The sequence below is a fragment of the Bubalus kerabau genome, chromosome 3 (genome assembly GCF_029407905.1).
Source record: "Bubalus kerabau isolate K-KA32 ecotype Philippines breed swamp buffalo chromosome 3, PCC_UOA_SB_1v2, whole genome shotgun sequence".
NCBI classification, from domain to species: Eukaryota; Metazoa; Chordata; class Mammalia; order Artiodactyla; family Bovidae; genus Bubalus; species Bubalus kerabau.
Genome location: NC_073626.1, coordinates 37,082,521 through 37,095,312, shown reverse-complemented (window position 1 = coordinate 37,095,312; position 12,792 = coordinate 37,082,521). Strand labels below are relative to the sequence as shown.

The following is a 12,792-nucleotide window of genomic DNA, read 5'->3' as shown; positions in this document are numbered from 1 at the left end:
GAGGGGAGTGGTTGGTCTTTGCTGGACAAAGCTCTGAGACACACAGGTGGCTGCCTTTTTCTCTGAGTCATGAGATTCCAGGGGCTTGTGAAACATCTGTCAAGTTCGATTCCAAGTCAGAATGGGCCATGTGAGCTAGCAGTCAATAACAAGGGGTTACGTCTTATGAGGTCATTTCCAAAGCTGGGGCTTGTTTCACTGGGGACAGCCCCAGTTACATCTGAGGGTCCCTGCTACCCCTACGGACACAAAGCTGGTTCGTGCAAGGCAGAGACCACGATGCCAGGCATCAGAAGCCTGGCAGCCTGGGGCTTAGCTGTCTCAGGAGGTTCGGGTTGCACAGCACCAACGCCTCAATAGTTCCATCAAGGGGGCGGGCCCCCAGAGACTGGGTCTAGTAGACCAGGGGACCCTCTGCTGAGAGGAGTGTCCATGCAGGCAGCAACCTGGACTCCCCAGCTAACGCCATCACCCTTGTCACTGGAGAAAGGCAGTCCAGCTGGGAGCCCCACTCCACCCTTCTCCCTGTCCCCACCCTCCTCTGCCTTCCTCACATCACACATCACTGGCACTCAGTCTGGGAGGTGTGCTGCCTGAGGTAAGGGGAAACACAGGCCTGGGAATAAATAAGGAGGCACCAGCAGTTGGAGGAGAACTGGAAAAAAGCACTGGGGGTGGTGGGAGCGGGGAGACCTCCAACACTGTATAGAAAACTGGAAATGATAGAGAGACAGGAGGCAGAAGGTGAAGAAACAGACAGTGAGAAGCAGAGAATAAATAGAAAGACGCACAGGCCAGCAGGCTGGTCAGCCCTGTCCCCAGAACCTCCAGGACATGTTCATGGGCCCTTGACAGGAGAGGATGGTGTAGACTGTCACTCCACACACTGAGAAAAATCACCTTTTTTCCCCTTCAAATTCTGTCAATCATGGGGACGAGGCTGAAATATCACAGGCAAATAAGAAGCATGATATTGGGTGGGGGATCTTGGTTGGAGGGACTACCCAGGTGGCTCAGAGGTAAAGAATCCACCTGCAATGCAGGAGACTCGGATTCCAACCCTGGGTTGGGAAGATCCCCTGGAGAAGAGCGTGGCTACCCACTCTGGCACTCTTGCCTAGGAAATCCCATGGACAGAGGAGCCTGGTGGGCTACAGTCTGTGGGTTTACAAGAGTAAGGCACGACTTAGCAACTAAACAATAACTTCCGTTGGAGGACGGTCTGTGCCTCACCCTGCTTGCAAAGGAAGATGCGGAACAAAATACAAGTGAGCACGGCAGCGTTTTAATCAGAGACCAAGCAGTTGTTCCCTTGAGAGGTCAGGGTGCCCCTTGTGTGGCCCCGACCCTCTGGAAGTGGCGAGATGGAGGGGGAACCTCCCCCAGCCCCTCGGGGTAGATGAGAACTTCAGAGAAAGGAATCCATAGTGTCATTCAGCTGAATCTGAATTTGGGTGGGAGCTCCGGCAGAGTGGACCCCTGGGGTTTTCCCAGTCTGGTATAGTGAGATAAGCCTGGGGCAGATGCGCTGGTTGGTTCTGGACTGGAAAGGAAGCCCAGGGTTCTCTGTCTCCTGTCTTCCAAACGTGGTTCTTCCAAGTTGGCTTGGTTGAGTTTGGTCTCAGACACTGCCCTCCATCGAGGGCCTGCTATGTACCTAGCCAAGTGCCATCCATTGTGGGAGACAGAAAAGATGGGCGATCCTGGACCTGAGATCCAGGAGTCAGACACACACTGGGGGAGAGGAGTCCTTCACTAAGAAGCAGTTGTCAGTCCTAGACGGGACACTCTTGAGTGCCACATGAGTGGTGTGGAGAAAGTAAGTCCATGGAACGTGGAAAAGGGGGAAGGCAGCGTTGGCTCAGAGGAGGGGGCTGGGAGAAGACCCCAGGGGGTGTCCAGGACTAGACCTCCTATGGGAGGCTCAGGCCGGGGAAGAGTGTCAGGTAGGAGGAGACAGATAGGCAGATGTGGGGAACGCTACCATCAGCGTATTCTCTGCCTCCCCAGATCGCACCTCCTCCAGGAGAATGTGGCCTCAAGGGGCCATCTTTGTGGCCCTGCCCCTCCTGGGGCCCACCCTTGTCTGGCTGCTCATCCATCATTCAATGTCTGACTGGTGTGACAGCCTGAGAAAGCTGCCCTGGTGCCCACCTCACAGAGCCTTGCTGCTGGTGTGGACAACCATCTACTCCATCATGGGGTGAGCACCCGCTTCTCATGCCTGGGCTGGGAGCAAGTCTCCCATCCCTGAATTGCTGCCGCACGCTGGTCTCTAAAGGGATGGGACCTCATCTTGCCTCTTTCAGGGTGTCTCCTCTGTACCCGCCTAGGATTCCAGCCCACCCTCCCTTACCTCCTCCCTGCCCTCAAAGGATATCTAGACCCACTTACCCCCTGTTTCAGCCCACAAAGGATTTTTTTTGGCAACCACAAGGCCCCATTTACCATGAATCAGCCTCCTCTGAGCATTTCTGCCACCGTCTATCCACAGGTATGCCGCCTCCGAAGCAGGGAGCAAGGCACGGCCGTCAGGTGCAGGCAGGTAGTGGTGGGGAGGGCTGCCCTGAGCTTCCGTGGTGCGCGCAGAGCGCCCAGAACTTGGCTCGCTGCCTCCAGGGTGCTGCAGAAAGGTCAAGGGCAATTCCCAGGGCAGCCTGCCTGGCCGCCCTGCCCCCGCCCAGGCCCTGCTGCACCTGCTGCTGCTCTTTGGGCTGGTGATGAGCACGGCTCTCATCTGGCACCCATCAACAAGCTGGCCACCCTGCTGCTGCTGCCCTACCTGGCCTGGCTCACCATGGGCGTTTCCATCACCCATCATTTGTGGAGGGGCAGCCTTTGTCCCGAGGACAGGCCCCCAAGGGGAGAGTAGTGACTGAGGCCAGGATCAGGGGAGAGGAGGGAGGTGGGGTTAGGGGCAGAGGAGACCACAGGCAGGGCTGTGGAGGGGATGGTGGTGGCCAGAGGTTGCCGAGTCCCTTAAGGTGACTTGATCCAATGTGGCCACTGTCCTGGGTGCCCTGGTGCCACTTTCCATTGGGATTCAGAGACATGGGAGAGGGGGAAACAGTTCATATTTAATGTAAAGTAATAAATCCTGTACTAATAAGAATTCATTTAGTAGTGATAGCATCAGTGAATAAAATCCTAACTAACTTTCTGGGTATGATGTGAAGTGTGTGAGGTTCAGGACAGCTGGGTGGGAATGGACATGTATGTGTGTGTGTGTGTGTGTGTGTGTGTGTGTGCACGCGCGCACGCGGGCACATGAATGAAGGTGTGAATGCCCTGCCAAGCCTCACTAAAAATTTGGGACTTAGATTTTTAATTACTTGAAAAACAAAGTTTTTGAAAAGCCACAGAAAAATAAAGAAAGGATACCAATTATCTTGTCAAACAATATATTTATTGCTTATTTTATATTATGTATCATAATATATAAATATATATTATGTACCACCTATAAAATAATATATTCTATATTATATTAATCTTATTTAATTTATTTTAATTTTTTATATTGGCATATAGTTGATTAACAATATTGTATTAGTTTTAAGTGTGCAGCAAAGTGACTCATTTATACATATACATGTAGCCACACTTTTTCAATTTCTATAATTAATTTATTTTAATTAATCATATTAATTACACTGATAATATGATATATAATAGCTGTATGATACATTATGCATTATATATGTCATACTATTCTTTCCATTTCTATAATTAATCTTAATTAATTATATTAATTACACTAATAACAATATAATATATAATACAGTTATACGATACATTATGCATTATATATGTCATACTAAGACCTTAAGTCATTATATCTGATAAGATTATAGATTTTTTTATTTTTGCCTTCTTATACTATTAGGTTTTTACATCAATTAATCATTATTAATAAGAAAACATGTTGAAAAAAGATGTAAGCCTCAGTGCTGACCAGTGAATTGAGGAGGAGTTTTTTTGTCCAGCCTTGTCTCTTACTTCTCTTTCTAAACCTTCCTAATGGCTTTTTAAAATTTTCCTCTCTTCCATCCTCTTGCTTTCTTCCCCTGTTGTCTCAAAGCCCTGATGGTGGCAAGAAGTGATGGCCCCAGGGCTGCCTCCCTAAATCTTAAACAAGGCCAGCTGGAAGGCCCAGGTGCCTTGTGTAAGGAGCTTTTAAAAATATCAACCAGACTCTCTAGGGATGCGCCTGGGCACTGGTGTTTTTAAAACTGCCAGGACTTCCTCATGTGTAGCCCACCTGAGAACCACCACTGAGGGTATTCCAGAGCCACCTGGAAGCTTATTAAAAATGCCTAGGGACTTCCCTGGTGGTCCAGTGGTTAAGACTCCATGCTCCCAATGCAGAGGGCATGGGTTCAATCCCTGGTCAGGGAACTAAGATCACACATGCAGCCAAAAAATAAAAAAATAAAAATGCTCAGCACTTCTATCAGCTGCTCACTGAAATTAGAGAGCTCCAAGCACGGATGGTCTTTCAGGGCTGTCTTTCCTGTGACAACCTTAGATCCTGAGAGTTGAGTTCTGGGTCTGGGACAAAATGTATCCCCTTGGTGGGGGCCAAGGACCACACAGGGGGAACGTTGCGTCCTCCGGACCACAATGGCGGAGGACATTATCATTTGAGAAGGAGACAGGCTGTTCCTGGAGCTCACCAAGGAAGGACAAGCGAGAAGGAATCTCCTCCTCCCCGCCTCCTCTGGGCATGCTCTGCCCAGTGAGGCCCGTGGGTCACCTGTGTTCCACCCGCCCTTGTGTCCCCAGCCCCAGTGTGGCACAGGACACAGAGAAGGTGTTCATTTATCTTTGATTGATTAATTGATTAAGTAAAGGAACACATTGTCCCATTAAAAGATAATGCTGACCAGCCCCCCACCAACACCTGCCCCTGACCCTGGACCAACTGAAAAAGCCTCTCTGCGGGGAGGGAATGGCATTCATTGGAGAAGGGCATGGCAATCCACTCCAGTATTCTTGCCTGGAGAACCCCATGGATAGAGGAGCCTGGCGGGCTATGGTCTATACGGTCACAAAGAGTTGGACACGACTCAAGCAACTTAGCACGCACAAAGGCATTCATAGCTGTTGAAATTTCTCAGGTGGTTCTAATGTGCGAGCAGATTGAGAACAGCTCCTGTGGGGGCGTTGCCTCTCAAAGTGCAGCCTAGTGACCTCCCGGAGCCCTGGTTGATGGCCTGGACTCCAGCCTTGCTCCAGACTCACGGACTCAGATCAACTTGAGGAATGAGGGCCCACAGATAGGGTGCAGTGGTTTGCAGGTCCGACCTTGGAGACAGATCAACCTGGGCTTGAACACTGGCTCTGTCATTCATTAACTGATAATCCGGTACAACTTACTGCATTGTCTATGCTTCATTTTCTTCATCTGTAAAATGGGGACCTCAGAGAATCTGAGGAAAGAGTGAATGCATCTGGCACAGAGGAAGTGTTGTCCTAAGAGGAGACCCCGGGAGGCCACCTGTTTAGTGAGCACCTGTGGTTCTGACTCACACGCCAATGGGGACCCATTCTGTCCTGAGACTCCAGAAGTGTTTCCCAGACTTCCTAAGTGCTGGGAGGCTGAGTGACCTTCCCCACGGGTCTGTGGACCAGCCTGACCGGTGCTACACGCACAAAATGGTGAACTCTTTATTGCACACATTCACACGGATTTTGACTTCACCTCAAACAGATTTTTTTAAAAGCTGCTTTTAGTTGAATTGAAAACTCCATTGATCCAGGTAACTATTTAAATTTATAAATGATCAAGGACATGCTCAGGGGCCACACTGCATGGGCTCTTATCCATTTCAATATATGGACCTTCCAGAGATATTTGTCATTGTCTTTACCATCACCATCTCATGTAGGCATTATAGATACTTGCTACCAATTGTATTGACGTTGCCAACTAATTCTAGAAGTTAAACTGGTTTTCTAAGAAGATGCACCATGCTGCTCATGTGACTCCAACCACCCCAGAACAAGTGGACACTGCAAGCCCAGAGGTCTAGATGCCTCTAGTTTTGGATTTTGGTCCTAGAAGGAAGCTCGATTTGGGCACTGTCCCAAGTCCTGGAATAGCCTGACTGCCTGGCAAGGCATGAGCCAAATACAGGGCTTCCTGGCTTTGTGCAAAAACAGCCAGAAGGGGCAGGATCTCCAACCTCAAACTTATCCTCTGACCCAAAGTTGTCTTAATATCCTCCTCAGCACTAGCTCCTTGATTTCTGAATGGGAGTTCTGATCCCCGCCCCACCCCCCACCTCCCCACCTGCCTGGCCTCTCGCCCTTCCTCTACCCTGCCTTCCAGTTCTGAGCCCAGCCTGGAATACACACTGCCCTTGGCCCCTTCTCTCTCGTTACCTAGAGTTGTGCCTAAATAGAGTCGGAGTTGTTTCCTCCCTTTGCCAGATGTGTCCCGGGATTCCACGGTCCGACCCACGTGTGTGTGCTTCTGTGTCCTTGGACAACGTTTTCCCATTTGCCTCTGAGCGGAACATGGTGTCTGAAAATGATTCACTCGGTGGGTGGGGGAGAGACAAGCCTTTCACCAATGTCTGGAGAGGTAGGGAGCAGCTCCTGGTGAAATGGCAACCCCAGGAGGCAGGGCGATCTTTCACTCTGCTGTATCTTCATCCTTTCTTTGCTCCCCAGTCCCTTTCTCCTTCCTCCCTTTGCCAATGTCTGCAGAATGGGGATACACAGTGGCAGCTGAGGTGGGCAGGCTGGTAGGTGTATGTTCAGTGGACAAATGTTGATCCTGCCCTACGGGCAGGTAGAGGTGATGTTCTAGTGGAGGCCTAAGGCCCTCAAGTACAGTCAAGATCAGGCCAGGGCTCCAAAGTCTTGCTTCCTTTGTGCTCCACCCATTCTATCTCCCGGGGTTCCCCTGTTTCAGAGTCTTTCCAGAGTTCCCTTTTCTTGTAGTTTCAGAAAACAAGCACGAGATATTTTTGTTTTAAAGCTTTCTTGCTGATCTTCATCAGTGACGAAGTTACCCATCCAAACAAAGCCTGACTTTGGTAGGCATCAACTCAAATCTGGACCACCCACCTCCACCCTCATGCAGAGTCCACTGAGACCCCTTCCCCCAACCTAGCTTTCAAGGACCCTTCATAACAAAGGCCCCCTCTTCTAGCCTGCAAGTTAGGAGAAGCCCTCTTTGTCAAACCAGGAGCCTCGGGGGTGTCTATCAGCCTCTTTTGTCCCTCTGGTGTCTGTATCCCTGATGTCCCCCAGCATGCCCAGAAATGACCTGGGTGGAGAAGCACCTAGTAAGCTCCTTCCTGCTCCACCTGCACCTACTCCAGCACATTTCCAAGGGCTGAAAGTCTCCTCTGAGAAGTTGATTGCTAAGTTTATCGCTTTCTCCCAGTAGGTTTTGTGGCCCTGCAAACACCCCTTCAAAGGGGAATACTATTAGTCATCTAATGGGTACGATTCTAATCAGATCGCTCTTCTCAAAGACTCAAAGAGCCAGCCAGCCCTGGGGGCCGGATGGTGCCGGGAGTGGCCACTGGAGTGGAAGACCAAGGTGACCAGGACTAAAGTCCCAGTTGTCACCATTTTTCCCCAGGGCCATGCATCCTGCATGGCCAGCCAAGCATGGTGTCCTGCCCAGGAGAAGACTGGAAACTCCATCCTGCCCTGTGTGATTTGAGTTCCTCCTCCCTTCCCAGGGAGCCTCAGACTCTGGGAGACCGGGGCCCCCTCACTGCACCCTGCCAAGGCTCCGGACACCCCCTGTTGTTTATGTCAACAGAGCGGTTTCCAGCGGGGGCAGGCTCCTGCCCACCAGGGGGTGCCTCGTGCCCGTGGCCTGTTGTTTGTATACCTCGTCTCGGTAGTGACCGAGGGGCGGGCACATCCAGGCTGCGTCTCTGGGGCAACGCGCTGTTGGGGTGCCAGCTGTCCCTGCACATAAAGCATCCATTCCATCAGCGGGCTCCCGAGGTATCTGCTTTCACAGAGTGAGAATTTAAACCTTCGCCTGGTGAGGCAGCTATTTTCCATTAGCCCCCTCGCGGCCTCTCTACTCCCTTCCCAGTGAGGGCAGCTCGGCTTCTGGCCGAGACCTGAGGAAGAGCAGTGCCTGACCCTGCTACCTCCTCCTCAGCGCCTCCTAGAACCTCGGAAGCTTTTCTGAAACGACCACGGGAAACAGGGCCAAAGAGGCAGGCCCGGGGCCTAACCCAGCTCCTCCCAGACACAGGGGGGCTGGGTCTCAAGACAGCGTGGGAGAATTCCCTCAGGGGTTTCCATTCCCACTCACCTGCTGTCTGCTGTCTCTATACCTATACCCCCTACACACACACACACACACACACACACACACCCCTCATACACAAGTTGCTCCCAGAGCTCAGTCTCCCTCCAAGAACACCTTCTCCCCCTGGTCCCCTTCTTGCCCCTCCTCCCTCAGACCCTGGCTTCAGGGGTCCTGGTAGCAGTCGGGACTGAAAGGTGAAGGACTTAAGACTCTAGAAGCCCAAAGCTCTGTTCTCACTAGCTGTGTGACTTTGGGCAAGTCACTTAAGCTCTCTGATCTCACTCCCCCCCCAATAAAATGAAGGAAATACTAGTACCTACCCCAACATCCTTACGAGGTGTAAATGAGTTCATTTATGTGACCTGCTTAGAACCCCATCAAGCCCCAGGGAGGGTTGGGCTGGTGTCAGCTCTCACATGACTGAATTCCAGGCTGCATAACATGGTGGGAAAAGCATGGAACTTGGAGGCTGACAGACTTGAGTTCAAGTCCCAACACCCTGCTGACACCACTGAAATAAATACTTGTTTCTCATTTTCCTCCTACAGAAGCGGTTTATTGATAGAAACATACCCAAGAGTGCTAACACGGGGGAGTGGGGGGAGTGCCCACACTAAAACGAGGACAGTGGCAGCTGCAGGAGGAGGGGTCTGGCCCCTGGCACCCAACCCCTCAGATTAACTGCTGTACTCTGGGGCCAGCCAGGGAAACTGGACTAGCTTGGAAAGGAAAGCCAGGGACAAGGCAGGAATGTGGGCCCCTAGGAGGTGCCATAAATAGCCAGAGGGAGTCAGAGGGCCTCCAGGGAAGGGGGTGCGGGGGAAAGAGCAGTGGGAAGGGAAACTGTCAGTCATCAGTCCAGGGAGGTCCAGGGCACTCTCCTCAGTGTATAGATATGGCAGGGGTGAGGGATCGCGTCTTCTGGGAGGAACACGGACCACCTCTGTAACATCTCCCAACACTCAGAAAATTTCCACCACACTGTTTATCCCCACACTACAGGTCTTTGGGAGCTGCCCTGATTCCACATTTTCATCCCTTTGGCCATCCTGGAATACGAGCAATAACTCAGCCTTTGTCACAGGCGGGGACACTGAGGACCATCCAGAGATGCTAAGTGATTTGGCCAACATCATCACACAGTGAATCGAGGTCTGAGATGGGGATATAAACATGGATCTTCCCCCCCGCCAATCTAGGACATACATGCGTGCATGCGTGTGTGCTAAGTCGCTTCAGACGAGTCCGACTCTTTGCAACCCTATGGACTATAGCCCGCCAGGTTCCTCTGTCCATGGGATTCTCCAGGCAAGAATGCTGGAGTGGCTTGCCATTTCCTCCTCCAGGGGATCTTCCCCACCCAGGGATTGAACCCATGTCTCTTAGGCCTCCTGTATTGACAGGCAGGTTCTTTACCACTAGTGCCAGCTGGGAAGCCCCTAGGGCATACACTACAGCCAAAATATAAGATGATAGCTCATCAGTTGGTAAAGAATCCACCCGCAATGCATGAGACCCCAGTTCGATTCTTGGGTCAGGAAGATCCACTAGAAAAAGGATAGGCTACCTCTCCAGTATTCTTGGGCTTTCCTTTTGGCTCAGCTAGTAAAGAATCCGCCTGCAATGCGGGAGACCTGGGTTCAATCTCTGTGTTGGGAAGATCCCCTGGAGAAGGGAAAGGCCACCCACTCCAGTATTCTGGCCTAGAGAATTCATGGACTATACAGTCCTGGGGTCTCAAAGAGTCAGACACGACTGAGTGACTTTTACTTTCACTTTCACCCTCAGGAAGGAAGTCTTTCCCACAAGGGAATAGCGAGCTGAAAGGATCCCTCTCCCCACCTTCCCTGCTGCAAGACATTTTACTCTTCCTTAGTCCAGTAGCTGCAGCCAGAAGTGGGAGATGATGCTTTAGAGACGTATCCATCAGAGCTAGCTGGGCGCGGCCCTGAAAATAAGAACATAAGCTCAGAAGACCTGGACTTAACTCCTCGTGTGATCTTATACAAATCACCTTTCTGAGCTACAGGGCTCTAACCTGCAAAATGAAGACAATAATACATACCCCTGTGAGACAGGCGTGAGGACCAAAGGTGATAATGAGAGCCTGAGTGCCCGAATGCCCCCGCAAAGCTATTAAGACTGGGAGCTGTTCCTCGTGGGGCAGCACCTCATTCATGTCCGTATTCTTGGTGTTTACTCCAGGAGTGTCTGGCTCTTAGAAGCCCTCAATAATTGCTGATCAAATAAAAGGATGAAGTGATCTCTTTGCATTTAAATGTTGGTTGTTGGTGAGATGCTAATTATAATAATAACGTGTGTTTGTTATTTATCAGCTATCACCGCCTTTTCTCTGAGGACACTCACACTACTATCACTATCCTGTGCCTTACATCCCCTGGAAAAATGCCTGAAAAAAAAATAAATAACTTCTGGATAAGAATGCCAGAATTAGCAACAAGCCTAATAAGGAAGATGACCATATAGTCTCTGTACTGGGGCACTTTGGGAGTGACTGGGGAGCCAGTAACAATTATACTTGGACAACAGACATAAGCTATGACAGATCAAAATGCTTGGGCCTCTTACTCATAGGGTGCCATGCTGCCCAGAACTCTCCGGAGGAGAGAGCCCCTGATCCTCCCAACCATGCTGACTCCTATCCTCTAAGTAGACCATGGAAAGGGTCCCCTACCTTCTCATCACCACCCCTGACTAGCTCCGGGAGCTATGTTCAGACTAGTTCCCCAACATTCTTAGGTTCCTCATTTTCAGCCTCTTGGTGACTCTGACCCCCACCTTCTATTGCCCTGAGAATGTTTGCACTCCCCTAGACACAAAAAGCCATGGCCCCAGCTCAGCACCCACCATGTGAGGACCAAAATTCATCCAGTCCCTCCTGACACTGCTCCAGCTCAGGGGCTGCTCCAGGCGCCCCAGTCAGCTTTCATTAGTTTCAACAGGCTTCTAACCAGTCCTTCTGCTTCTGCTCTTTCTCACCTTTGCTCTGTTCTCAACAAAGCTGCCTGGGTGAGCCTACAAATATCTGTCAGACCATGTGACTCATCTGTTCAAAGACAATGTCTTCCTATCTCACTCAGAAAAAGCCAAGGTCCTTAGAACAGCCCCTAAGGCCCCAGCGTACTCGTTCAGTCGCTAAGTCGGAGCTGACTCTCTGTGACCCCATGGACTGCAGTACACCAGGCTTCCCTGTCCTACACTATCTCCTGGAGCTTGCTCAAATTCGTGCCCATTGAGTCGGTGATGCCAGCCTACTTAGCCTTTGTTTATCTCTCTGGCCTCACCTCCTAAGACTCCCAAGCCACACAAATGTCCCTACTTGGTCCTGAAACACACCAGGAATGCTCCCACCTGAGGACCTGTGCTCCTTGGAACACTTCCCCCTTAGATATCCCTAGAATTATATCCCTCAGCTTTTTCAGATCTTTTCTCAATTATTTCCTTTTCAAAGTTCTTCTCTGGCCATCCTATAAAAAAAACGTGTCACTCTGTCCCCCTTCTCTGCCTTTTCTTCCTAGCAGTACCAAACAGACCATGTATATTACTTACCCTGTATATTGTCCAACCCCCTCACTCCATGAGGGCAAGGATTTTCCTTTGTTCTGTTCTTTGCCATGCCCCAGTAACTGAATCAGCCCTTGGCATATAATAGATGCTCAATAAATATTTATTAAACAAATAAAGGACCAAATGAGAGGGAACACACACAGCAGTTGAATGTTTGGCCTCAGGAACAAAAAGTCCTCATTTTAATCCTGGCCCTGCTGCTTTGGGGCTGATGACCCCAAACAGGGCCCTTAACCTTTCTGTGTAAAATGGGGATAATCCACATGACCTCCCAGGATGGTTGAGCGCATTAAGTCCGATGTCACACAGAAAACACTAAAGTCACTGCCTGGCCTATTTCCAGAACTCTAAGCTTAGTCAATGGCAATATAGTTACTTCTGGAGGCTCCCAGTGGCTGTGATGTTGCATTAGGCATCATTATAGGCAAATCAGCATGCACTCCCTTTGGTTAACAGTTCACAGTGTCTTCCCCATCGGCAGTACTTATCCCCCTCACCCCATCTCAGGACCCTCCTTCCCTGAACCCAAGTTCCCCTAGTCAGGCTGGCCTGGGTCCCTTTCGACACAAGCCTTGTCCCGCTTAAACCTGAGAGAGCTCCCCTCTGAAAACTCACCCACCCTAGGTCCCTTCCGCAATCTCCCCAGGCGAGCTGGGTTGGGGAGAAAGAAGAAAAAACGGTTAGGGAGGAAGAGAAAGAGAATGTGAAGACCTGTGTAACCCGGTGCGGGGGGCAGGGGTGCAGGCCAAGCCATCCCCACCTGCCAGCTTCCTGTCTCTGCTTCTGATAAATAGGGGACACCGATGGCCAGATTTTCCATTCCCCCCATCCCCGCACCCGCCGTCACTCAATTAAAAAAAGATAGAGCCAGAGAAGCTGGGGGAGGGGCCTCTGGCTATAAAGCCTGCGGG

General features: G+C 50.7%; 1 protein-coding gene across 1 annotated transcript; it reads left to right on the top strand.

Moving 5' to 3' along the window:
- Positions 1–2,030: 2,030 nt before the first annotated feature.
- TSPO2 (translocator protein 2) lies at positions 2,031–2,872 on the top strand. Its single transcript, XM_055574415.1, is given in 4 exon segments — positions 2,031–2,203; positions 2,495–2,535; positions 2,590–2,745; positions 2,748–2,872. Coding segments are annotated over 4 exon segments (495 nt in total).
- The last annotated feature ends 9,920 nt before the right edge of the window (positions 2,873–12,792 follow it).